Genomic DNA, 25,003 nt, shown 5'->3' with positions numbered 1-25,003 from the left:
AAGAAAAGGGAAAGGGAAGGAATAAAAAAGAAGGAAGAAAGGAAGGGAGGGAGGGAAGGAAGGAGGGAGGGAAGGGATACAGGGGTGGAGGGAAGAAGCTTCTTACACTTTCTCTATCACCAGTCTATCACTTACTTTGTTGTAGCCAAGACAAATCTTAAAAGACCACTGCAGTGATGCTGTTAAATTTCCTTAGTACAGACTCCCCTCCCCACCAGAGCCAGATTCAAATATGTTTCTTGTTCCCTCCACTCCTGTGTGAAATTTTGTTTCTTTTTCTATTAATATCTTCATAGGGATTATTACTTAAGTCCTCTCACTGCCTTACAGGAACTTACCATTTTCTAAATTCAAAGGCTTTTCCTCTGACCTTATATATGATCACAGAGCTGAGATCAAAGACCATGTTTTCTACTTGTTTGAAGGTTTCTGGAAGTATTTGACTTCTTAATCTTTGTCCTTTATGTCCTCTCTGGATACAAAACTCTTTACTGTCCTTCAAAAAAAATGTTACAGGGTTCATTTATGGAGGATTCAGAAGAGATTCCAGTTAGGTTGTGGGCAGTAGCCTCCCGAAGTGTGACCAAGTTCACCTGGCGGGGAAGGATGAATTAAGGGAATCAAGTTTTAGGTGCTCTCTGACTTGACCAACCAAGCTTGAAAAGAGCAAAAAGACTTCCCTGAGGAAATGATACCAAGTTGAGAATTTAGCCAGAAAATCAGTGGGAGAGAAGACATGCACATACACAGACACACTTAAAGTGTGAGGGAAAACCCTGCAGTGAGGAACCTGGCAATTTTGAGTGACTGAAATACCAATGAGGACAGGTGTCAGAATAAAAAGGTGCAGTGGGAAATGAAGTGAGTTTGAAGAAATAAGTAGGAACTAGATCATGCAATGTCTTATAGGTTATGTCAAGTATTTTGGACTGACTCCTAAGAGTGGTGGGAAATTTCTAGGGGTATTTTTAAGCAGGAGAGAGACAATTGATTCCATGTTTTCACAGGATCTCTTTAGTCTGTGCAGAAAAACTGAGAAAATAGAATCCAGGGGAGAGGGCACTTAGGAAGCTAATGCAATAATCCAAGAAAAACCAGATGTTGGTTTGGATTAAGATTCAAGGAACAATGTGAGCAGTTGGTGACAACCACTGGCAAACAGAATGAAGTGCTTAAAGCAACAGGTCATTGAAGTAAACAGTCCCAAGGACGACTGGCTATGCAAGGTCATTTGATGTGGCTGAAAACACTATTAGGACATATTAATAGCCTTTGCTTCAGATAATGGTAGTTGTCCAACAAAGCTGGGTTAAAACCTCTTTTCTGTAGAGTGGTTCCAGGTTAACTATTGATCTCATGCACAGAGTTTGAAATGTGGATGAGGATAGATGAAAACTGTGAAATGCAAGAATCACTCCCCATTAACTGCTTGGGGTCTTGGTAGTACTGCTGCCAGATTCTAGCATACAGTGACAGGAGATAGACATTATTTTAACTAAAATAATTTATTATGGGGTAGGAAATTAGCTAACCAAGGTTTTTAGAAAGGTATATAAAATAAAATTATGAATTTTCCTTCTTCTGAAACATAGGGTCTTGCTCTGTTAGCTGGGCTAGAGTGCAGTGGTGTCTTCATAGCTCACTGCAACCTCAAACTTCTGGGCTCAAGCAATCCACCCGGGTCAGCCTCTAGAGTAGCTGGGTCTACAGGCGCCTACCACCACACCCAGCTATTTTTTTTATAGAGACGGGGGTCTTTCTTTTACCCAAGTTGGTCTCAAACTCCCAAGCTCAAGCGATCCTCCCACCTCAGCTAGATTATAGGTGTGAGTCACCACACCTGGCCAAAATTAATAACTTTTTGTGCATTTAGTTATACCTGTTTTGGTAGCTTAAGTTTTTTTTTTTTTTTTTTATTTCTGTTGCTTTGCTTTCTCATTTTTGCCTATTATCTCAGTCATTTGGGAGTCAAGACAAAAATTAGAGTGACATAGAACCCACTACAATATTAGTGGCAGTGTATTAGTCACATCTTTTATGTTTTGTATTCTGATTCTTAGACATTTGAGGCCTTGCTGACCTTGGAGGGACTGCTTCTCCCCTGGTTAGCCAAATCTTAGAGATGGTAAAAAACTCACAAACGAGTGTACCTCTCAAATACAAACCAACCAATCCAGAGGCCACACCCCAACCACATTTTCAAGCTCTTATATTCTAGGCCTGCTCTAATCATCCCAGGTACCAGACAACTAAGGACAGCCCCTCTCCCACAGAGCCCAATGAAAGTATTTAAATGAGCCAATTCTAAACTTGCTTACCCTGCCTCACTTGTTCCTTCCCATGAAAACCATAGTGAAGACTCTTGCCGACATGCTCTCCTCCCTACAAACCCAGTGCTGCCCTGTAGGGAGCCTCATGCTGTGGTATGCTCCCTTCTCTGCAGAACTGTGATTAACAAATTTTCTTCTCAATGGCAGTCATCTCCTTCTTACTATACTTCAAATTTTCTATTACTACATAATATTTTCCAAAGGGTAAAACTATCAATACTTGTTCCCTATCTTCTGTCTGTACCTGAAGTGATATCCAAAAATTTCCTGTGAATATGTTATTCTTCTATATACATTATTTCCCTCTTGAATTGAAAAGGCAAAGACAATGTGGTAGTGTAGAAGGAGCACAGAAAAAGTTCTGGTTCAAATCTTGACTCCCTTAAAACAGCTACAACAGTAATTTCTTTCTTTCTTTTTTTGAGACACAGCCTCAAGCTGTCCCCCTGGGTAGAGTGCTGTGGCATTACAGCTCACAGCAACCTCCAACTCCTGGGCTCAAGCGAGTCTCCTGCCTCCGCCTCCCAAGTAGCTGGGACCACAGGCGCCCGCCACAATGCCCGGCTATTTTTCGGTTGCAGCCGTCATTGTTGTTTGGTGGGTCCGGGCTGGGGATTCGAACCCACCACCTTAGGTGTACATGGCTGGCACCTTAGCCGGTTGAGCTATAGGCACCGAGCCAGTAATTTCTCATCTCTATATTTCCATGTTTAAATGGAGGAAACAATTTTCATGTTAGGCTTATTTTAAGCATTAAACAAAATAACTTCTATAAAGTGAATACTCAATATAGCTAATATTTTTATGTGAATCCTTGAATCCTGAATGATGTCATAACTGTGATGGGTGCTCAATCAAGTCTGATAATACTCAAGCTGCTGTTCAACTCATTTCCAAAAGTACACCAGGGGAAACTTTTGTTGGACTGTCTCTGGCTTCTCTCTTGGAGAACTTATTTTTTTTTAAAAAGCCATTCCTAGGAAATGTGTCAATGTCTTTCAATTTGGGGTTCAAAGGGGTCAACTTTTGGGAGCTCTCTCCCCTCATTTTTACTCCCAAAGGTCCACCTCAACATGTTTTTACCAGTGATGCTCAAACTAGAGTCTGGCAGGGTCTCCTGTTTTTGTAAAATAGTTTTATTTATACCCTTTTGCTAATACACTGTCTATGGTTGCTTTCATACTACAAAGACCGAAACCTGCTAGCCTAAAATAGTTACTACCTGGCCCTTTAAGAAGAAGTTAGCTAATCCCTTGTCTTTGCTGTTTTAAGTCTGGTTTCTTTCTGTGCTGGATTTAAAATGCCCATAAAATCTTTGCACTACTTCCATCAAGAGGTGGAGAGGAAGTCCCCTTCCAGTGACTCTGGGCTTGGCCATGAATACCTCTGGCCAATAAGACATTAGCAAATGTGGCAAATGCAAAGGCTTGATAATGTATTCACATTGCTTGCCTTCTCGGGATGCTTCCCTAAGGCCCCCGATGCTGTGAAGAAGCCCAGTCGAGTATACTGGAAGAAGAGAGGCCACATGGAGAACCAAGGCACCCTAGTCAATAGCCAGCACTGCCAGGCATGTGACAGAAGCCATCTTGGACCATCCAACCTTGGTTACCCATCAGATGACTGCAGCTTCATGAGTGATCCCAGGTGTTATCAGCAGAAATACTTTGTCAACTGGCAATATCTTTAAAGAAAATTGTTAGTACATTTATTTTAAGCCACTTAGTTTTATAGTAGGTAATTGAATTGATAACTGACACAACTTTGCCCATCAAGGAAGAAAAGTTGCATGCTATACAACTACAGTTATTGACTTGCAACTTGACTACAGGTCTGAACTTTGCTTACCAGTGTAAACTGCCTTTTCTCTTCATATCAAAGGAAGCTGCTATACGCAACCTGACTTGGGCCAAAGGTCGATATTCAGTTCTGACAAGCCCTTATTCATCCCGTGGCATAAACTCATTTCTGCCTTCTATGTATCTTTGGGGAATAGAAGGGATTAAGATAGCAAATATTGGCAACTGCTTTCAAACATTGTATATAGACACAGAATGCTGCTGCTACTGCTCCTGTTACAGAACCTAGTACAATTTCCTATTATCTATAATGGAAGGCTGTGACAGTATAGTTAAATCAAATTGAATATAGTAAACTTTAATTTCTAGAATGATAGGACAGCAATGGACTCCTCATTGGCTTGAAGTAAATTCTCAGGTCTAAGTATTGAGTTACTTTATCTATAAAAATGGTAATGTTCACAGCGCTTTGCATAGATATGAGAATTTGATATTAATTATGCAAAAAAGATGGCCCAGTGCAGTACCTGACACCATGGAAAGTGGAAGACAGTATAGTGTTGTTATGGGTATTTACACAGGCTCTGAACTCAGACTGCCTGGGATTAAATCCCAGCTCTGTCACTTAATAACTGTATAACCTGGACAAGTTGCTTACCCTCTCTATGTCCTGCTTACCTCATCTATAAAATGGGAATAGTAACAGTAATTATCTCAGAGTTGTTCTGAGGCTTAAATAAATACAAAGGACTTAGAATAACAGCTGGAATATTCCTAAGAACTCTATAAATGCTCGCTCATTATTACTATCATTTGTGATGTCAGGTTTCTTATTTCCTATGTCAAAGCCAAGCCTCACATTGATCATTTAAATTTTTTCCCATTTTCATTTTTCTGTCAGATGTGTTGCTCTAACAAGGATGCAGAAAAAGTAGATATTTAACCAACTGTTTCCAAAGTAAGGCAAAAAAAAGATTGCAAATATTCAATGACAAATTCAAGAAGTTTTTATTGAATGCCAGTACTGGCTAGGTACAGTTAGATACACTATTATCTCATGTACTATATCTTGTATCAAATAGCAAAGCTTAAGAGAGATCATCATAGATTTTGATACCTTATTAACATACTTAATCCGCTATGATATTTTTTAGATGTTTTATGTCCATGTGTCTTCCAAGTTGCTATAGGACTCTATTAGATCTGAGACACTGCTGTTTACATCCAGGAATGCAATGTGATTTTAAAAAGCAAAGTAGAAAGGCAGCAAAACAAAATAAGGTTCATAAGAAAAATAATTTTTATAAGAATTTGGCCTAGAGGTAAAATGCACATATATGTGTAAGCAAGTTCACATTCAATCAGCATTGCATGTAAATCTTCTTTGCAGATATGAGATTAAAATGTGACTCAATCTGTGTCTCCATTTGAAAATCTACAAACTAGGAAGAAGGATCATCCCATTTCCCTGTGATTAATCAATAAATTTAATGAGTAAAGCAAATACAAAGCTCTTTTGTAAATGACTGTTGATTAATAATGACTTGTATTTGAAAACATAACTTCAGCCCTCTCTACCCTCTTTCGTTTTCCCCTTGCAAAAAGAAAGATAACACGAACAGTGTGGAAATCTTCTACAAATAGGGCCTCGTGTTTGCTCTTGATTCCTTAGATGCAGCAATGCTCTCTTACTATATAGGCTTTTATGCAGTATCATTAAGTGCTTCAGGTAAGCAGGTCAAGTGCTTTGTATTCTGTATAAATATCAATATCACATGTGAGTCTATGGCATTAAGAATCTGATTCTGTTCAAAGCAGAATTCCTTTGATCAGAGCAGAATTCTTAAAATACTGTCTTTTGATCACAACTGCCCTTTTGGATGTGAGAATTGGTCTTAAGAAGATTTACGGTTAAAACAGAAACAGCAAAAAAGGTCTTTACCTAAGATAGCAACCAACTCTAAACCTATTATAGGCAAGAGGTAGAGACTTCCATAACTCAAACCTTCTAGGTAATGTCAGAAAAATACTTTTAACATCAGGATCACCCATGTTTCCCCACTCTAATATGCACTTATTTCAGTTTAGAGTGACTGTATCTTTTTTTTTTATTCTCCCTACTTTTATTTACCTTTGAAATTTTGTACTATAAACTTTTTTTTTTTTTTTTTTTTTTTGGAGACAGGAGCCTCAAGCTGTCCCCCTGGGTAGAGTGCTGTGGCATCACAGCTCACAGCAACCTCCAACTCCTGGGCTCAAACAAGTCTCCTGCCTCGGCCTCCCAAGTAGCTGGGACCACAGGTGCCCACCACAACGCCTGGCTATTTTTTGGTTGCAGCTGTCATTGTTGTTTGGCAGGCCCAGGCTGGATTCAAACCCACCACCTTGGGTATACATAGTTGGCACCTTAGCCACTTGAGCCACAGGTACCGAGCCTATAAACTTTTTTTAATGGCATATTAAACCTAATTTCTTTTTTCTTTTTTTAGAGTGACTGTATCTTAAATAAAACATCTTTGTACTTTCAGCACCTAGTACACAGTAAGCAGTCACTAGCTACTTACTTAATGAAGGGAAAAACTCTTTCCAAAGATAAATTTCCACTAAAATTGACTAGAATAAAATCTTTATTGGCTCTACATGAAACTACATAAACTGTATTTCACCATATATTTGACAGCCTTATAGTTCCTTGTGTTTTCCTTTAAATACATTTTTAAAATTGCTTAATTACTGCAGTCCAAAAAATCCCTAGTTTACAACTATTACAATTAATCTCAGAACTCATCTGATTGCATTAGATGTTAGATTTTTCTCAGACTGCTTAGTGGAATCTTCCAGTAATGATGCTTACAATACCTTCACCTGTGTATCAGTTCTTCTGGTTTCTATTCAGGCCCAGGGAGAGAAGATGGAAGTAGACCGAGACAAAACAGTTTCATGTGTGTTTATGTAGTGAACGCATTCAAATCCTAAATAGGAGACACAAGGGTCACCTCTGCAACAGACTAAGTTTGATCTTAGTTAAGTTACCTCACCTCTCTTGACCTTTGATTTTTTCATCTCTAAGACAGATTCATCCTTCTGGTTCCTCATTAGTGTCAATGTTCTATGAATTGGTTCTAATTTAATAGATGCACAAACTGAAACACTCACTAATTGTACATTTTGCTGGAGGCTGATCAGTTGTTAGCAAATCAGTGCTGAAATAATGTTTCACTCCTTACCTGGGACAGAAGGTGAGAGAGCTGAAGTCTGAAAAGGCCCAAGTTTTTTATTTTGGCTGGAGCAATGTCTGTATGTAACTTAATTTAAATAGTGTTCAGGTTTAAATGCCATAGTGTTTCCAATGAAGGATGTACACTGGAATCATCTGATGAACTTCATTTCACTGTTGCCTCAGTCCCACCTCCAGATATTCCTATTTAATTGATGTGGGGTGAGTTTCCAGTAATGCTGATGTTTTTGTTTCAGAGACCTTGCTTTGAGAACCACTACCAGTGAGGTAATATCATTGATGCTAGCACCAAAAGTCCTGAGTTTAAGTCCTCGTTCTATTAATACCACCTGTGGAATCTTAAGAAGTAATTCACTCTCTTACTTTTAGTCTCTTTCTAACAATGCTTAAATCCCTAGAGTTGTGAGGCATACGCAAATAGTGTACTAATTCCAGTTTGGTACAGTCCTTGGCACAGAACACAATAATATCAACTCCTTCTTCCCATTATCCATGGCTAGATAGTACAATTAATTAAATTAATAACATACAAACTAAAACTTTGCAGGAAAAGAAAGTAGAGACAATTGAAGCAAATGATATCTTATTAGAATTATATACAATACAGAATTTAAAAATATAGAGAAATGCCTGAAAGTATAGGGTCTTAAAGATACCTTTGTTCAATTTTCAAAACTTTGAACATAATAATTTAGGCAGCAGGAACATTATTACAATCTATAAAATGACAGGTATATTAGATTCATCTATAAAGAACAGGAATTTTTTTTACAATCCATAATGAATTCTGATACTTCATCTATGAATTCTGATACTTAATCACTTTAGTTTTCCATAAAAATCAGAATTAGTGTAACTGCCTAAACCTTTAATATATTGATCTTTAAAACCTATTTAATTTCTGAGACAAAAAAGTGCATCAGAATCCCTATTATTAACCAAAGCAAAACTTCTGCCAACAATAGGTTTTTTTTTTTTTTTTTAACATATACCAAGAAACAAAACTAAAGACCTTGTCTTTCCCACCTGCCACATGTTTTATTTTGTGTGTCTCAAGGTCCTCTCAGGAGTTAATGTCCAAATCCTAAGAATGCTGGGTGGTGCGCAGACACACCATGGAAGCTGCTGCACAGAGGGCACCAGAGGCTGGGCCCCCAGAGTGTGGCTGGTTCAAGTGCCAACTGGAATGCTGTCAGTGTTTCTCCGTGGAACCTACAATGAGTCCAGACTGAACAGTTCAGGTTAAAAGGCATAGTTATGCCAGGACTGATACTAACAGTTGACCCAGAGGTAAGGTCTTATTGACCTTTTATTTTTAAATGCTTTGTCTTTCCAATCTACTCTGATGCCATTATGTGACAGCTTTTTCTGAATTTCTAAAAAACAGGCAAAAAGACTGCAATGGTTGGCTGCATATCTTCTTTTTTGCTGCATCAAGTTCTGCATGGTACCATTTCTTTAATTTTCTTTTGCTGTCAGCAATATAAACTTGATACCAACTTAACAATGTCTTACTTGTGTGGCGAATCCATTTTTAGCATTCTCTCTGACTAAAACCAGAAAGCACTTTGGGCGCTATGCATTTGACTTATTTGTAAAAGTGTCTGGACAAACCTGATGTCCAATCAACATCTGTTTAGTTACTAGATAGTTTACACTAAAAATAAATAGAATTCGTTGCCTGAGGGCAAGTCCTTGTAACTTCGCTGTCAAAATTATAGTAGGCTTAAGTATGGCCAGCATATTTGGAGAATGTAAATGATTTTTTTTTTAACTAGAAATTTTCTTGGTTCAGTTATCCTTAGTGCTTAAAACTAACCTTAACTAAACATGAACAGGATGGTTCCTGCCTCACCAATATCCCTGGTACTCCTTAGTCTCCATTCATCCATATCCCCCTCACAGGCTCCATGAAGCACACAAATTCCCCTATCCCCTAAAACAAACAAAACGTTTTTCCTCCCCTTCTCTGCAAAACAGCTTATTAATTAAGCAATGCTTAGGACCTTCAAAAATATTACCTATCCAGGCCCTCTCATTTTAACTAAACCAGAAGCAGAGCTGACTTCATACCTATCTCACCAGGGAGGCAGTTCCTCCTCTCAGGTTTTCCTGTCACTAGAGACCAGAAAGACTGAGGGCCTGGGAGCGTCTTGGAGGAACTATCTTGTGTTCTTTTAGGGTTTTCTCACTGGGTTAGTTTGGCCCCATCACCACAGCCCCAACCACAACTGTTCTAGCCTTTTCTTTAATAGAACTAAAGAGGTACCAAGGAAGTCACTGGGGCAGCCCAGATATTGGTTAAGGTTTACTTTTACCACTAAGGTTTTCTGACTGGATTGACATGAGCAGAGCTGGATTATGGTAACTTACTTCACCACTGTGATTACGAGAAGAAATGTTGCTTTTCTAAGATTTTTAATGAGTCATTGCAGTTATTTTTTTTAAATGACCCAAATTGAACTTACTCTTTAAAGTTCACTCTCGTTCCTACTACACCTGCTCCACAGTATCTTTACACAGAGCTTTACAGAGTAGCTTTCTTACCTCTTTACTTCTTTATAGGCAACACTACACACTATCGTATATGCATATGTATATGTGTCTTTGTTTTGTAAAAAAAGTAAAAAATGGTCTTCTCATTCTCCTTTATAGGCACCAAGTATATAGTTAAAAATTAAATAAAGGCCACAGAAACATTCCAAGGAAGATCATTAACAAGAAAAATCCTCTCTTCCTCCAATATCATGCAGCTGGCCTTTAAGGCATGCCAGCTAAGAAAAAAGGATCATCCACAGTGACTGGACCTTTCCCTCTTTTGGTAGTAGCTGAATTGCTATTGAAAGTCCTGTGAAAAATATAACTCCTCTTTGTTCTAATCAAGTTTTGTCTTCGGCTTTCCTTCACACAATACCGTTACTTTTCCATGAGAATATGAAGATTTAGAGATTTTGAACAGCAAGGGTCAGGGTGGGTATCAGTCACTTTAAATCACGTAGTGGCTATGCAGAGAGGAAAACATATGGGAGAATGGCAGGGGCGGAGGGCAGGAGAAATGTATCTTCATTGGGAGCACTGACAGAAAGCAAGTTTTTCAAAGTTTTTGCCGGTACCGCATGAAGGCCCAGGCTGCTACCATGGTGAGGGCAAACACTGGCACTAGCACCATAAATATGGGAATACCACTTGGGTCCCCTTCACCTCGATGTCCTGTAGGTCCATTCTGTACCTGTAACTGGAAGGAGAAGAAAAATGTTATAACTCTAGTGACAAATGTATGTCTACCACAACTGAAATGTCCAGGTGATACATCACCTGGGTCTATAGTCTATAGACCACCCAAAGCTATAAACCTGCAAGCATTACCTAGCAGAAGGATTCTTCTCTTTGTTCTGAGCTGATATATCAGTGTCACAGGATCTTCAGGAAGAAAATAGGTCTGATGAGGAAGTGTTTAACCCTGAAGTGCTAGTGACATAAAGGAACCCCTAAAGTCAAGTCACATACCTTCTGTTTCCGTACTTCTGCCACCTCAGTATTTGCATATCAGGAAAATAAAGATATAAGATAAAACCTATTATTGGGAGGGAGGCTAGAGCTTTCTGGAAATGTTTACTTTGAAAGATTACCAGTCATCAAAATCTGGTAAGACCAAATCTGGGCAATGTCAATACAGGTGCAATGCCATCACTTGAAAATGCTTTCTAATTCCCAAAAGGTGCTTATTCCCTCCTAAGATGGGGTCTTGTCCTTCATCTCCTAGTTTGTAATACTGGACAGAGATAAAGGTGAAACATATATTCAACACAGAGGTAAAAAATTCTTAGATAAGTAAAAAGAAATTATAACCTAGTGCTTATAATTTTCTATTGCCTAGTACTTCTTTCTGGGGCTGGATGGTCTTCATTTCAGTCATTTCATTCTGGGTGGCCTGAGTAACTTATAATAATTATGGTGCCATCTTGTTTCATTAGATTTAACCTTCTCATTATAATCTAAAACTATGACCCTTCAATCTGAAAGGGAAGACTACATGAACTACCATTATACCTGCTACTGGACCCTTATATCCTTCATTCATTTGTTGATGAGAAGTCCTGAGAGGGCATGCTTAATGGGAAGACATAGTCTGTTTTATTGGGAATTATTTACGGATGTTTCCTATAATTAACATTAGAAGTCACATCCCACATACCTACAAAAAGCCCTGTAATCAAATCTAAAGTGTATGGCTATATTCACTTGTCTTCATCTACTGGATAACTCTGCCATGCTTTGGAAACAGAGAAGAGCCAAGGCAGAAGCAGCTGATGACCAATACTGTCCCTTAGTGACCTGTTTCTTAATCCATTACACCCAGATTCTGCTTGCAACCCTGGGTGTTTTCTCAGATATATTTTGTGTTTTGTCGTCTCTACTTTTTTAGGTATTCCTTCCGATGTTCTTCAGCCTGTGAAGCTTTTTACTTAGCTGCTGAGTAAGAAAAAGAGTACACCAATTTATGAAGGCATAAACTTAAAGGCATGCTGATCCTGTCTTGTGGTACACTCAGAAATCCTCAGTGCTATAGGATGAATAATATCTACCTAGGCTTCACTTATATCATCCAAATTATAAAACAGAAGAAAATAAGAAGCAGAGGCAGGGATGGGTGCTGCCTTGACTGAATTCTGAATCCATTTCCTTTTTCCTGGAGCTTTCCTTTTAACACTAGAGCTTTGGTCAAGAGGGCCACTGACCTGAGAAGTAAAAGGTGCATGGCAGTGATGGGGGAAAAGCACATAGTAGCTACCAGAAAGCCTACTATCTTTGTAGAGTTTATTTTATAAATTTTTAAAAATTATTTATTTTTTTTTTAGAAACAGGGTCTTACTTTGTTGCCCAGGCAGTGGCCCACCTAATACCAGTTCACTGTAACCTTGAACTCCTGGGCTCAAGGAGTTATCCTCCCATCTTAGCCTCCTGAGTAGTTAGGACTACAGGTGCATACCACTATACCTGGCTATTTTCAAACTTTTTGTAGAGCCAGGGTCTGCCTATGCTGCCCAGGCTGGTCTGGAACTCTGAACCTTCTGTGTTGGGATTATAGGCATGAGCCAGAGGCTGGCCTATAAATTGGTTTTATAAATAAGTTTTCAAGGGCAAACATAGTTCCTTCCCTAAAAAGGTTAAATGGAGCAAAAGACTGGAGCCAGGTCTCTGGCTATAAGTGATACTTACCCTGTGTTGCACTCTCAGGGATACAGCATAGCCTGCATTGCGGAAGAGGTTTACAGCATCGTGGTGCAATAAATTCCTTAGGTCTTGGCCATTTACCTGTCAAAACGGCAAGAAAGAATAATAAGAAAGGCATAATTCAACAATTTACTTTTATGTGTCCAAATTAAAAAAAAACAAACAACCTCCTTCAGGGCAAATCCAAAGGATAGGAGTATGGACAAAGTTACTCAGAACTTTTTTCATTTTCAAAGCTATGTTTTCCTAGAACTGCCATTCCATAGGCCATTTGAAGAACACCTAGGTAAAATCAAACCAAATAAAATGTAGTCTCTCCTATCTCTTACTTTCTATGCCTATCTCATTTTGACACTTGCGATCCTGTTACTGTATTTGTATGTCTTCCAAGAGCATTATTATTAGCCTGCTTCCCTACAACCAACATTATCTTCCAGGTCCTGTAAGTTAGGAACCTCATTTTATAACTGATAAAAGTGAAGTATAGAGAGGCTATGCAAGTTGTCCAGGCACACACGGAATGGAAGTAGCAAAGCCAGAATTCAAACTGTAGCAGCTTGGCCCCAAATCCCTCACTTTAAAACACTAACTTATGTATACAAATTTACAGTGTAAGCAAAGATTTTATTTCAGCCACACATCATTGTCATATTTATGTTGTAAATTATATTTTTATTGGTTTTACAGTTTTAGCTATATTGGTTATACTTTAAAAGATTGTAGAGCTGTATAAAATCAAAGTGTTTCTGTATGAATATTTTTATTCATTTGTATACACTGATGTAGCATTAAAACTTAAAAAGATTTACTTCTTTGAATCTCCATACTATGTATCTCTTAAAGTTCAAATTAAACTCTGCTTTATATAAAACTTTATATTCTATTGTAACTCGAAGAGGTTGTATCTTAGATCATCATAACCCTCACAGTAGCTGAAGAGCACTTTGTACAATACTTAAGCATAATAAATGTCACATTTCCCTGAAGAATGACTGCAAGAGTGCACCCTGGAAAAGCCATAACTAACAAAGCCTGATTGACATAATCTCAGGATTATACATAGCTGAAAGATGGAGGTTGCAGAGAGCTATGACCACACCACCTTACTCTAGCCAGGGTGACAGAGTTAGACTCAATTTTAAAAAAAGGCACGATTATGACTTTCCCCTTTAATAATGTCATTTCTACTCCAAAATTAAGTTTGCTCTCCAGTACTGACTGCTTCTAAGCAGCTGTACATATTCCAGTTGCCTAGTGACTAAACACTAATTTCCATAGCCCTAAGTATCTGTGGAATCCACTATTACTAATACAAACCAGTCATTCTCAAACTGTGGTTCCATGACCAGCAACATTAGTATGACCTAGGAACTTTTAAAAATGTACATTTTTAGGCCTCATCCTTTGCTTTAACAACTTTCCAAGTGGTTCTCAAGTCTGAGTTAGCTTGAAACTAACCTGCCTGAGATCATCTTCTAACTGGTCTCTACTTCCCAACTACCTCCCTTGCACCTTCAGATTTCATTAGTGATTTTCCCTTTACTAGAGTCGCATATTTTCAAATAGGGGTTTATTGAACCTATACAGAAAACTGTATTATCAATCCAGTGGGTCAGGACTAGTATGTAATTTTTAAAAAGCACAATTAGAAAACACAAAATACCATAAGACATCACACATATAAAAGTACTGTTTTGTTAAACTTTCAAATATACTGTATACACATACACATTCCTATTTGATAAATAAAAAATGTATGCAGTTCAGGGTGGTGCCTGTGGCTCAAAGGAGTAGGACGCTGGCCCCATATACTGGAGGTGGTGGGTTCAAACCCAGCCCCAGCCAAAAAAAAAATGTATGCCATTCCTACTGCAGATCATAACTTAAAAGGTTTGAAAAATACTAGCCTACAGCAGTGGTTCTCAAACTTTATTGTGCACAGACTCATCAAGCGATTTTGTTATAATGCAGTTTTTGCCTGCAGGTCTGGGGAGACTTGAGAGCCTATGTTATTTTTCTTTCTTTAAGAGATAGGGTCTTACTCTGGTGTCCAGGCTGGAGTGCAATGGTGTGATAACAGCTCACTACAGCCTTGAACCCCTAGGCTAAATAATCCTCCCACCTCAGCCTCCTGAGTCGCTGAGACTACAGATATGCACCATCATACCTGGCTAACGTTTAAATTTTTTGTAGTAACAGTCTATGTTGCCCATGCTAGTCTCAGACTCTTAGGCTCTAGAGATCCTTCTACCTTGGCCTCCCAAAGTGTTGGGATTATAGGTGTCAGTCACTGTGCCTGGTCAGATGCTGCATTTGAAAAAGTTCTTAGGAGATGGCCAGAATGCTGGTCCTTGGACCTTACTTTTAGTACAAAAAGATACTCAGGTGAGTGATCCTAGAATTGTTTGGGGTTTTTTTTGTCTCTACCAAATTGAAGGTCAGAATCCTAGATTTGTTAACTTGCCACTTCAGCTTCCTTAACTCATAATAAGTTTCACTGAACTTGAATTATACAGATTTGCAACATGCTAGAAAATTGTGATGACTTTGGATGTTCAGAGAATTAAGATGGTGCTCCAGGTAACTGTTGGGGAAACAAAGTTTCTTGCTTTAATTCTGATTGTTAGCAGTCTTTAAACATATATTTCCTATTTCCTACCTTATGAAATAAGTTGAGTTAAAATTAGTTTTCTTTGATTATTAAGAATTTTGAATTGCCTCAGGCTTATCTCAAATAGGAGCCCTGAGCATAGAGCTCTAATATAAATGCAGGTGGAGAAGCATACAGAAGTATGGGCTCAACTGAATGAGCACTGATCTCAGATTATATTCTGGGGACTTTAATTTTTTACCAAGATTCTAGAACATATATTTTTTGGTGTCTTTTTTCATCAAAGTTAAAGGAATAAAAATAGGTGCAATTAATTAGACCCACCCAAAAAAGTCAGTGCATCAAAATGAACTGAACAACTAACTTATCAGATGTGCACTCTGTGCCAGATAGACACCTACATGCTACACACGGATAGATGAGAAGGCAAAGAGTCTTCCCTAAAACTACCTTGTCTAATGGATTCTGTTACATATTTCAGTGTCTCTGTAACTGAGTGAATGGGGGTTTCTGGGGAGCCCTTTCCACTGATTTCCAAGATAAGGGCAGAGATCAATCTTTCATTTTCTTTGCAATTTTCCATAGCACCTGGCACAGTGCTGTGAAGGCCATCAAGTGTAACAGTTGATCGATGTTGATGACTAACCAACTCTCATTCACCAAATTAAGATTATGAAATGCAGTTGGCTAATGGCCCAATCTGTGCCATTTTGTTATAAAGGGGGTTGTTTAAGCTACATCACCCCAAGCTTCAAGGATTGACTTTTATTGAATATCTACCTCCCTTCATTTAGGCAAACCTACAGAGAAAATGAGAAACTTAAACAATTTACATTTTTAAACAAAAATAAAATTATCTCAGTTCTATAGTAACCTATTCCAGTATTAAATCTTCCTTACCAATAAACAAAATGAACTACAAGTGTGGGATTTTGAGCCCTCACCTCAACACCAGGTCTGTTCTTCCCTTGCTAATACTCATTTTTATTTTATGGTTGTCAGATACAACAGGGTCTCAAAAGTCATTTATATGCATTAGTTAAGAATGTTTTTTCTTTTTTAGTTTAAATTATCCATAGTGAGCATAAAAATTAAATTTCACTTTTGATGAGAAACAGAAAACTACAGGACAAATCATGAAGTTATTTAATTTTAGAACTTGAAATCAAGATATTATGTGGGCATTATTTAGGGAAAACAGATTAAACTAATAGTTGATAAAAACTCAAGGGAATTTTACAGATCACCTAATGATACTTCTATTAGTTATCTAAAATAAATATGTGATAAAAGACACATTTTTTGTTTGATTATCCAGCATCCAAAAGTTACCAGGAAAAAATGGGGCATATTTTATTTACAACATGGAAAAATAACCCATGTGAGAATAAGAATGTCCCTGAGAGACAAATAGGAATATAGGCTGGTATATAATTTAGCATCATTTTACAGAGACTTCAAAGCTAATAATCAATGAATCCTTAGGTACATTTAATGGTTATGTCCTGACAATTCACTTAAGAATAGAGAAGGAATTGGATGTCATGGGTAAGTAAAGCAACAGAAGCTGTTTTGTAATATTTCTTAGGGAACAGGATCTAGAAAGAAGAATTTAAAAATAAACTTTAGAAGGGAAATGGGAGTCAAAGGAACGTAGGCCCAGACACAGTGAAGAGATGGTGCTGCCTTTACTCTTTTGTATGTGTGTATCTATATGCTCCTCCTTTTTCTTTGTGATATTTCCCTCCATATGTCTTCTATTTCTGCCTTTCCTTTTCCTGGCATTTTTCCTTCTCTTCTTTTGCATACCTTTTCCTTAACTGGCTAAAACATTAACGTATCATTCTTTGTGACATATCTTGTATGTCTTTGTAACATTTTAAATCTTCTGTATATCTTTGCAATATTTCTTACAGTTCTTACATACATTTTTGATAAAGTAAACTCTCTTTGCTATGAATTTAGACATTTTCTTTTCTCTGTGAGGCAATGGCCCACATGAGAAAGATTCTTCATCTCAGCTTCTATCTAATAAATTCGTCCACATTGCAATTTATATCATTTTTCTCCTCCCTAATTCTACTCTTTATGGAAAGACTAATTTCAGTTTTTATGTAAAAGTATACATACACTTTATTATTAATTCACCACGCAACTTTTTCTTTAGGACACTAATTCTAGCTTCTCATTTACCTTTCAGGAGGCAGCATAGCACGCTGGTTAAGAGCAGATGCTCCAAATTCAGACAGACTGAAGTTTTATTCCCCTACTGCTTAGTAGTTGTGTGATCTTGGACAAGCTGCTTGATTTCACATAGCCTCAGTTCCCTTAGCTGCAAAGTGGGCATAATAATCATACCCACCTTCTAGGGTTACTATAATATTAAATAACATAAATTTAAAGTTCTTAGCACTCTATTTGGCATTTAGTGCTCTAAAACTTCTCACCATCTTCATTTTGTAATAACCTACTTTTAACCAAAGCTTTTCAAATAATATGGTTCTCTTCTTTAACCCCTATATGTTTGGGTTCTTCTTTACTCAGAGACCCTAGGTGAAGAGAATGGGCTTTATGCATCATATATTAAACTGCATAGATTCTAAGTATACGCTGTCCCTTTCATTTATTTAACAACCCAATCTTAATTTCTCCTTATCTACCATTGCCAAATTAATTCATATTTTAAGAATGTCCTTCTCCTGGAAGCTATGGGAAATATTTCTAAACTTTTCACTATCCCTCTGAGATGAGAAGAAGATTATCATTGTCTCTATCTCATAGATGAATAAATAAGGTCAACAAGAAACTTAATTGACTGAAGAAAAGCAATAGTAAGAAGGATTTAAATACTGCCATGACATTGTATTTATATTATGGATAAGCAAGAACACATTCTTAAGAAACACTCTTGAGTTAATTTAGGTAGCTAGCTCCATTAGCTACTTGTTCTGATTTTCCTTCTTTTCTGGGAACTAAATGGAGTCATAAAGTCTTCTTGAAGAGGTGCTCAGAACCATACTGCTAAACTTTATCTCTCAAATGCTCAGATGCCAAATGAAGAAAAGGTGGAAGTTCTCTTTCCTTTGCTTTGTATCTCTGCTTTCATGTATTGCTACCAAATGGGCTTGATGGCAGGGAAGTGTCCAACAAAATGGTAACTAAGAAGGCCACAAGACTTCAAACATATGACATTTAATCACTTATCAACTAAATGGGAAAGTTCAAAATAAACCTATAGTAACAAATTTTTTAATTTTTATTTTTTTGAGACAGAGCCTTAAGCTGTTCCCCTGGGTAGAGTGCCATAGCATCACAGCTCACAGCAACCTCCAACTCCTGGGCTCAAGCAAGTCTCCTGCCTCTGCCTCCCAAGTAGCTGGGACCACAGGCGCCTGCCACAACGCCCGGCTATTTTTTGGTTGCAGCCATCATTGTTGTTTGGCAGGCCTGGGCTGGATTCAAACCTGCCACCTTAGGTGTATGTGGCTGGCACCTTAGCCACTTGAGCCACAGGCGCCGAGCCAGTAACAAAATTTTTAAAGGGATAAACTGGGTCAGTATGGTGCTCCATGCCTGCAATCCAAGTACTGTGGGAGGCCAAGGTAAGAGAATTGCTTGAGACCAGGAGTTTGAGACCAGCCTGGGCAACATAGCAAGATACATCTTTAAAAAAAAAAAAAATAGAAAAATTAGCTGGGCACAGTGGCATGTGCTTGTAGTCCCACCTACTTGAGCGGCCGAAGCAAGAGGATTGCTTGAGCCCAGGAATTTGAGGTTGCAGTAAGTTATGATGACACCATTGCACCCTAGCCCAGGTGCCAACGAAGTGAGACCCGGTTTCTTTTTTAAAGAAATAAACATACCTATCTTATGGAGGTAGGTTCAAAATCAAGTCTCTGAGATCCATATTTAATTCTGACAATCAACACTTCTTTTATTCTGTACTTCATTCACTTATGTCAACCTTTCTCAATTTGGTTACCATAGCCTATTCAATTCATAAGAGAAAGGAAGGAATAGTTTCCTCCTCTTCAGAGCATGGACTCACAGTCCATTTGGAGAAGGTAGGAGCTTTTTCAAAGAGAAGCCTTATCCTAGTTCAAATTTCCTTTTAAGTTTAATCTTTTGAAGCCAGCTCTCCCATAAATATCGTAGATGGTATCTAACCCCGTTAGCACTTCTCTATTCTTTATATCAATCTCCTATACTGTTTCCATACGAGTGATAAGTTGGTCATCTTCAGTTAGCTCGGAAAATTAATTTTTAAAACTATAGAATGGTTATCTCTAAACTACACTCTCCCTAACTCTAGCAAAGTTGATAGCATCATAGTGTTACCATAATCAATGATAGGGAACTAAAAAGTATAGAGTTATATTCTGCATTTTAATACTTTAAAACTTCTTATTTTGTGAGTGTTAGGATTGATTTTAGGCTTATTCTAATTTATTTTAAGACCAGGGGTCTGTGGACATCCATTTATCAGTCAACCTTTCTAGGTTTACCTGAATTTCTTAACTTGCTTATTTGTTAAACATATATTGAACACTGTACTAGGTTATAAAAGATTAAAAAAAGATCTGACCTCTGCCCTTGAGAAATTCCAGAATTGAATAAAATTAATGATTACCATGTATTAATTATCTTAGTAGAGGCAGGGTGAAATAGGAGCATAGTGGACAGATATCCAAATCAAACTGCATTCTAATTTTTCATCAAAGTAAGTGAAAAAATGTCTGTGTCTTAAAGAACACTTAATTCTGACTTTCTTTCTTTGTGAGTTTTGAAGTTAAATCCAATTATAATGGCCAATACCTTAAGGAGAAACACATTAGTGTTTTAATCAGCAAAATGAGGTAATAAATAATAGAAGACAAAAACTGTGAATTTTAAAGGTCTTTCCCCAATACCAGTCCTCCACTGTTTCTTGCTTTGTGTTTTCTTAACCTGGGTAAGTAACTTCACATTCTTCACTCAACTTGGCCTTGTCTGTCAAATGAGGAAAATATTACCCTCCAAACCAATAATAGGGCCGGAAAGGATGACAGATCAAGGTCTGCACTCTATGTAGGATGACAGATCAAGGTCTGCACTCTATGTAGGATGACACCACTGCACTCTATTGTAGGATGACAGATCAAGGTTCCTCACATTCAACACTATAATCTGGGTATTTCCGGATCCCAAAAGGCAGGCAGGAATCTTCTCAAGAAAGGGGCTGGAGCAGGACTTGGGGTCTAGGGAGCAAAGGACAGTGAAGGCAGAAAAAGCCAGTTCTCACCGAGAGGATCTTATCACCTTCCTGGAGCCGCCCATCCAGGGCCGCAGCCCCATTCTCTTTGATGCGGCTGACGTAGATGCCACTGTCATTGGAGACATACTGCTGATCTGTCCCACCGACGATGTTGAAGCCCAGCCCTGAGAAAATTGTGGAAGAGTAAAAGGGGGGAGGGGAGTGAAGAAAGAAAGGGATTAGAGAAGTAGAGGAAAGAAAGTCCTAATGGGGAAGAGAGCTAATGGAGACATGGAGGCTGGCTGTCTCTTAAAAAAAGAAAAAAGAAAAACCTGGTGAGTCAGACTGTGATATAGCCATGAGCAAGGTCAGTAATATCACCAATAGAGGTCAAGAGTATCCACTTAGATCAGGAAGGGCTAAAAATACAAATACTGATCAATATGGCTTACTGAATATAATAAAGATATATACAGAACTTAGGTAAAGAATAATGGTTGATAATAATGGTGATAAGCCATTAAGTTTCACTTGCATTTAATTATGATCCTGTTGATGGCAGTCAAAGGACTCAATTCCTGACATTCCCAATATTAACATTAACATGTGTTCATAAGAAGCTATGCTTTTTAACTTATTGATTACAAATGAACCCCTAATTTAGTGGGAAAGAGATTCCTAACTATATTCTCTCTTCCGTATTTTTCTTCTCTCAAGCTTCTAAAGAGTTTATGTATGGTAATGTTTTGGAATAAGTGGTCTTGGGAGTGTCTTTTTTTTTTTTTTTCTATTTTGGGTTGGGGGTGGGCAGTGGTGTAGGTGTTGGCAGGAAACCTCAGAATCAGAAAGGTAACTACTGGTTCATGGCAGGACTAATCACCAAATTTATTCTTCTGCCCTTTTCTACCTCAAGGGCAAACAACCACATACAGGTTGAATATCTCTTATCTAAAATGCTTAGGACCAATTGTAGATTTTGATTTTTTTCAGATTTTAGAGCAGAGGCCCTCAAACTTTTTAAACAGGGGACCAGTTCACTGTCCCTCAGACCGTTGGAGGGCTGGACTTTGGCCCCCGGGACGAGTCAGCTGCTAAGCAGGACAAGCTGTGGCAGCAAAAACACCCAGCGGGTTGTATAAATGTCATGTCCTAGTCGGGCTGCATGTGGCCCGCGGGCTGTAGTTTGAGGACGCCTGTTTTAGAGTATTTGAATTATACTCACTAGCATACTTACTAGCATAATTCAAAAATCCCAAATCTGAAATGCTACAATGAGCATTTCCTTTGAATGTCATGTTGATACTCAAAAAGTTTTGGAATGTAGGTTGGGTGCAGTGGTTCATGCCTGTAATCTTAGCACCCTGGGAGGTTGGGGTGGGTGGATTTCTTGAGCTCAGGAGTTCGAGACCAGCCTGAGCAAAGGCAAGACCCTTTTCTACTAAAAACATAAAAATTAGCAGGGCATGGTGGCGCTGCCTGTAGTCCCAGCTACTGGGGAGGGTGATGCAGGAGGATTGCTTGAGCCAAGTAGTTGGATGTTGCTGTGAGCTAAAATGACACCACTGCACTCTATGTAGGGTGACAGAGCAATATGCTGTCTCAAGAAAAAGGAAAAAAGTTTTGAAGTTTAAAGTATTTTGATATTTCAGACTTTTGGATTAGGGACATTCAACCTATACCTAAATACACTGACTGTCAAGCTTTATACAGTGTAGGAAAAACTAACTCACCTGTTGATTAGAAACTCCCCATCTCCTCTCCCCCAAGTCCCTGACAACTACAATGCTCTTCTTTGTGTCTATGACCTTGAACATTTTAGATGGGTATAAAACTTCAGTTATGCCAGATGAATAAGTCCTAGAGATTTGCTGTATAACACTGTGCCTATAGATAACAATACTGTATTATACACTTCAAATCTGTTAAGAGGGTAGATATCAAGTTAAAAAATAAGACAAGAAGAGGGAGGGAGGGGGAGAGACAGACAAGAAAACAAGCAACCTGACTCCAAAAGTTCTATTTCCATGGACCAACAACTAAGTTTTTGAAAGGATTTCACTTTAAAGAAACCAGTTGTTATAAAGGGATTTTACCTATGCATTTAACAAAGAAAGATAAGAGAAAGGAACTTCTCTAGGGTTTTCTTAATGTCAGCTAGTGGTATTCAGGGCCACAGGGCAAAGAGAAAGGAGAAAGTTTGGAAACAATTAAAAAACAAAAATTGGGGCTAGCTGTGGTGGCTCATGCCTGTAATCCTAGCACTCTGGAAGGCCAAGGTGGGAGGATACCCTGACTCTACTAAAAAAAAAAAATAGAAGGGCAGTGCCTGTGGCTCAAAGGAGTAGGGCACTGGCCCCATATATGGGAGGTGACAGTTCAAACCCAGCCCTGGCCAAAAACTGCCAAAAAAATACAAAAAAAACTTTAAAAACAAAGACAAAAAATTATTTGGACATTGTGGTGGGCACTGATAGTTCCAGCTACTTGAGACAGGAGAATCACTTGTACCCAGGAGTCTGAGGTTGCTATGAACCAGGCTGACGTCATGGCTCTCTAGCTTGGGCAACAGAGTGAGATTCTGTCTGCAAACAAACAAACAAACAAAAAATCTGGTGGTCAATTGGAAAGAACAGCCATCATCATCAACCTATTACTAGACACAACAGAAAACAGATACTTAAAGAAAACTCAAAGTTCTTTCCATTGGTGGGAAGAAAGTTTACACCTGAAGCTCACAGTATTAACATAAGGGATAGTAAATTAACTGTGAATTAAAGAAAAACATTGACCAAAAAAAAAAAAGAAAAAAAAAAAGAAAAACATTGACCAAAGAAAGTAGCTGCAGGAAGCATCTAATTTAATAATTATACACTGTGCATGGAGTCTCTGCAGCAAGAAAATAAAAAGGATTTAAGACAGAAAGTGCTATTTCTAGAAGAAGACTAGTTTAACTCCCTTCAAGGGTAAGGTATGAAAAATAGGAGGTTTACATTACTGACTAGTTTCTTAGAGCAACCCCTTAATTTGTCTCATAAAAGGCAGGAGGTTTCGGAGAGGGAATTACAATTTGAGATGAGAGAGAAAGTTAGGTAGAACAAGATCATTCAAGGTTTTGAAATGACTTCAAAACTGTGAGGTTTGGGCAAGGGGGCTGAGGACAACCAGACTTTTTCAATACTGGAAAAAAATACTTAACTTTGTCATTGCTTTTTGGCCTTTAGGCTAAGCAGAGGGGTTCTCAACCTGTGGGTTGCAACCCCTTTGGACTGTATTAAAGGTTCGCAGCATTAGGAAGGTTGAGAACCACTGGGCTAATGTCAATGGGAGAAAATCTTCCAGTGAAACCCATCATCACTATCACTGGACTCTTTCACCAAACAGTACAGCTGCCTCTGGGGATGCTGGGAATGGGAAGCATGATCAAGCAGCTGAATGCAATACAGGAGATGACAAGAGGAGGGGCTTGTTTCCTGGTTATTTAAGGCTACAGAACAGTGTCTTTAAAAAAGTGTGTAGCTGGGTATTGTGGCAGGTGCCTGTAGTCCCAGCTATTCAAGAGGCTGAAACAAGAGAATTGCTTAAGCCCAAGAGTTTGAAGTTGCTATGCGCTGTGATGCCACAGCATTCTACCGAAGACAACCAAAAAAAAGTGTGGAAGAAATCTTACTCAGATTTATCATAAGCAAATGCAGTCTACTATTTACCCTTGTAATGTCACATTATATCAGTACATTTATATCCCATTACTACTTTGTTATAAATGAACAAAAACACTTAACATGAGAACTCCTGGAATAACCTGAAGTCCTTTGTTCAGCCAGAATATTTACAGAACTAAACTTATCTATAATCCAAACCATTGCTACAGTAAAAAGAAGTCACCGTAGCATTGATTAGTATCATTATTAATTCAAACCTCGGACCTATAGATACCTACATAATCCCCAGTTCATTTGTTCACTAAAAATTATTGATCATTTGCTATATGTTCTGAAGACAGAAAGCTAACTGGACGGTACCTGCTTTAACGATAAACCAAAGTTTATCCCTTTTAGATACTGAAGAAACAAATTAAAATAAGAAGATCTAGTTCCAAGTTTGATTCTAACTTACCAGATATGTGGACTGAAGCATATGTTGTCTTCCCTTTTTGTAAAATAAGGATTACAAATTGTGCCCTTTCTATTTCAAAGGGTAATTGCAGGAGCCAATAACATAAAATTTGAAAAAAACTCTTTTTTCTTTTTTTAAACTACATAGTAGTTGCTATATTAGGGTAAGGGACTAGGCATAGTTTTAATAAACTAGTGGCTGTTATCAACCCAAACCAGAAAGTCTAATGGAGAAAGGATGGTGAATAGACAGTACAAATACAAAACCTACTGAACGATAGCAAGACAGAGAAATTAAAAAATCCATTCACCTATAAACAGGAAAAGAATGATTAGAACTCAAACATTTTTTTTTTTTTTTTTTGAAACGGAGCCTGAAGCTATCCCCCTGGGTAGAGTGCCATGGCATCATGCTCACAGCAACCTCCAACTCCTGGGCTCAAGC

At 38.2% G+C, this 25,003-nt stretch overlaps 1 protein-coding gene across 1 annotated transcript in view; it reads right to left on the bottom strand.

Annotated features, from left to right (window-relative positions):
• Positions 1 to 10,264: 10,264 nt before the first annotated feature.
• Positions 10,265 to 25,003, bottom strand: part of SYNJ2BP (synaptojanin 2 binding protein) — a 58,484-nt gene continuing 43,745 nt past the window's right edge. The window contains exons 2-4 of the mRNA XM_012809883.2: positions 20,495 to 20,631; positions 12,588 to 12,683; positions 10,265 to 10,602 (exon numbers count right to left, since the gene is read on the bottom strand). Of these exons, the coding sequence (XP_012665337.1) occupies positions 10,462 to 10,602; positions 12,588 to 12,683; positions 20,495 to 20,631 (374 nt within the window). The 3' untranslated portion in view covers positions 10,265 to 10,461. The remainder of the gene's footprint in view (positions 10,603 to 12,587; positions 12,684 to 20,494; positions 20,632 to 25,003) is intronic.

Source organism: Otolemur garnettii, unplaced genomic scaffold (genome assembly GCF_000181295.1).
Source record: "Otolemur garnettii isolate 467f Iridium unplaced genomic scaffold, OtoGar3 scaffold00115, whole genome shotgun sequence".
Classification (NCBI taxonomy): domain Eukaryota; kingdom Metazoa; phylum Chordata; class Mammalia; order Primates; family Galagidae; genus Otolemur; species Otolemur garnettii.
Note: the sequence above shows the minus strand (reverse complement) of the source record. Positions and strands in the feature narration are given on the sequence as shown.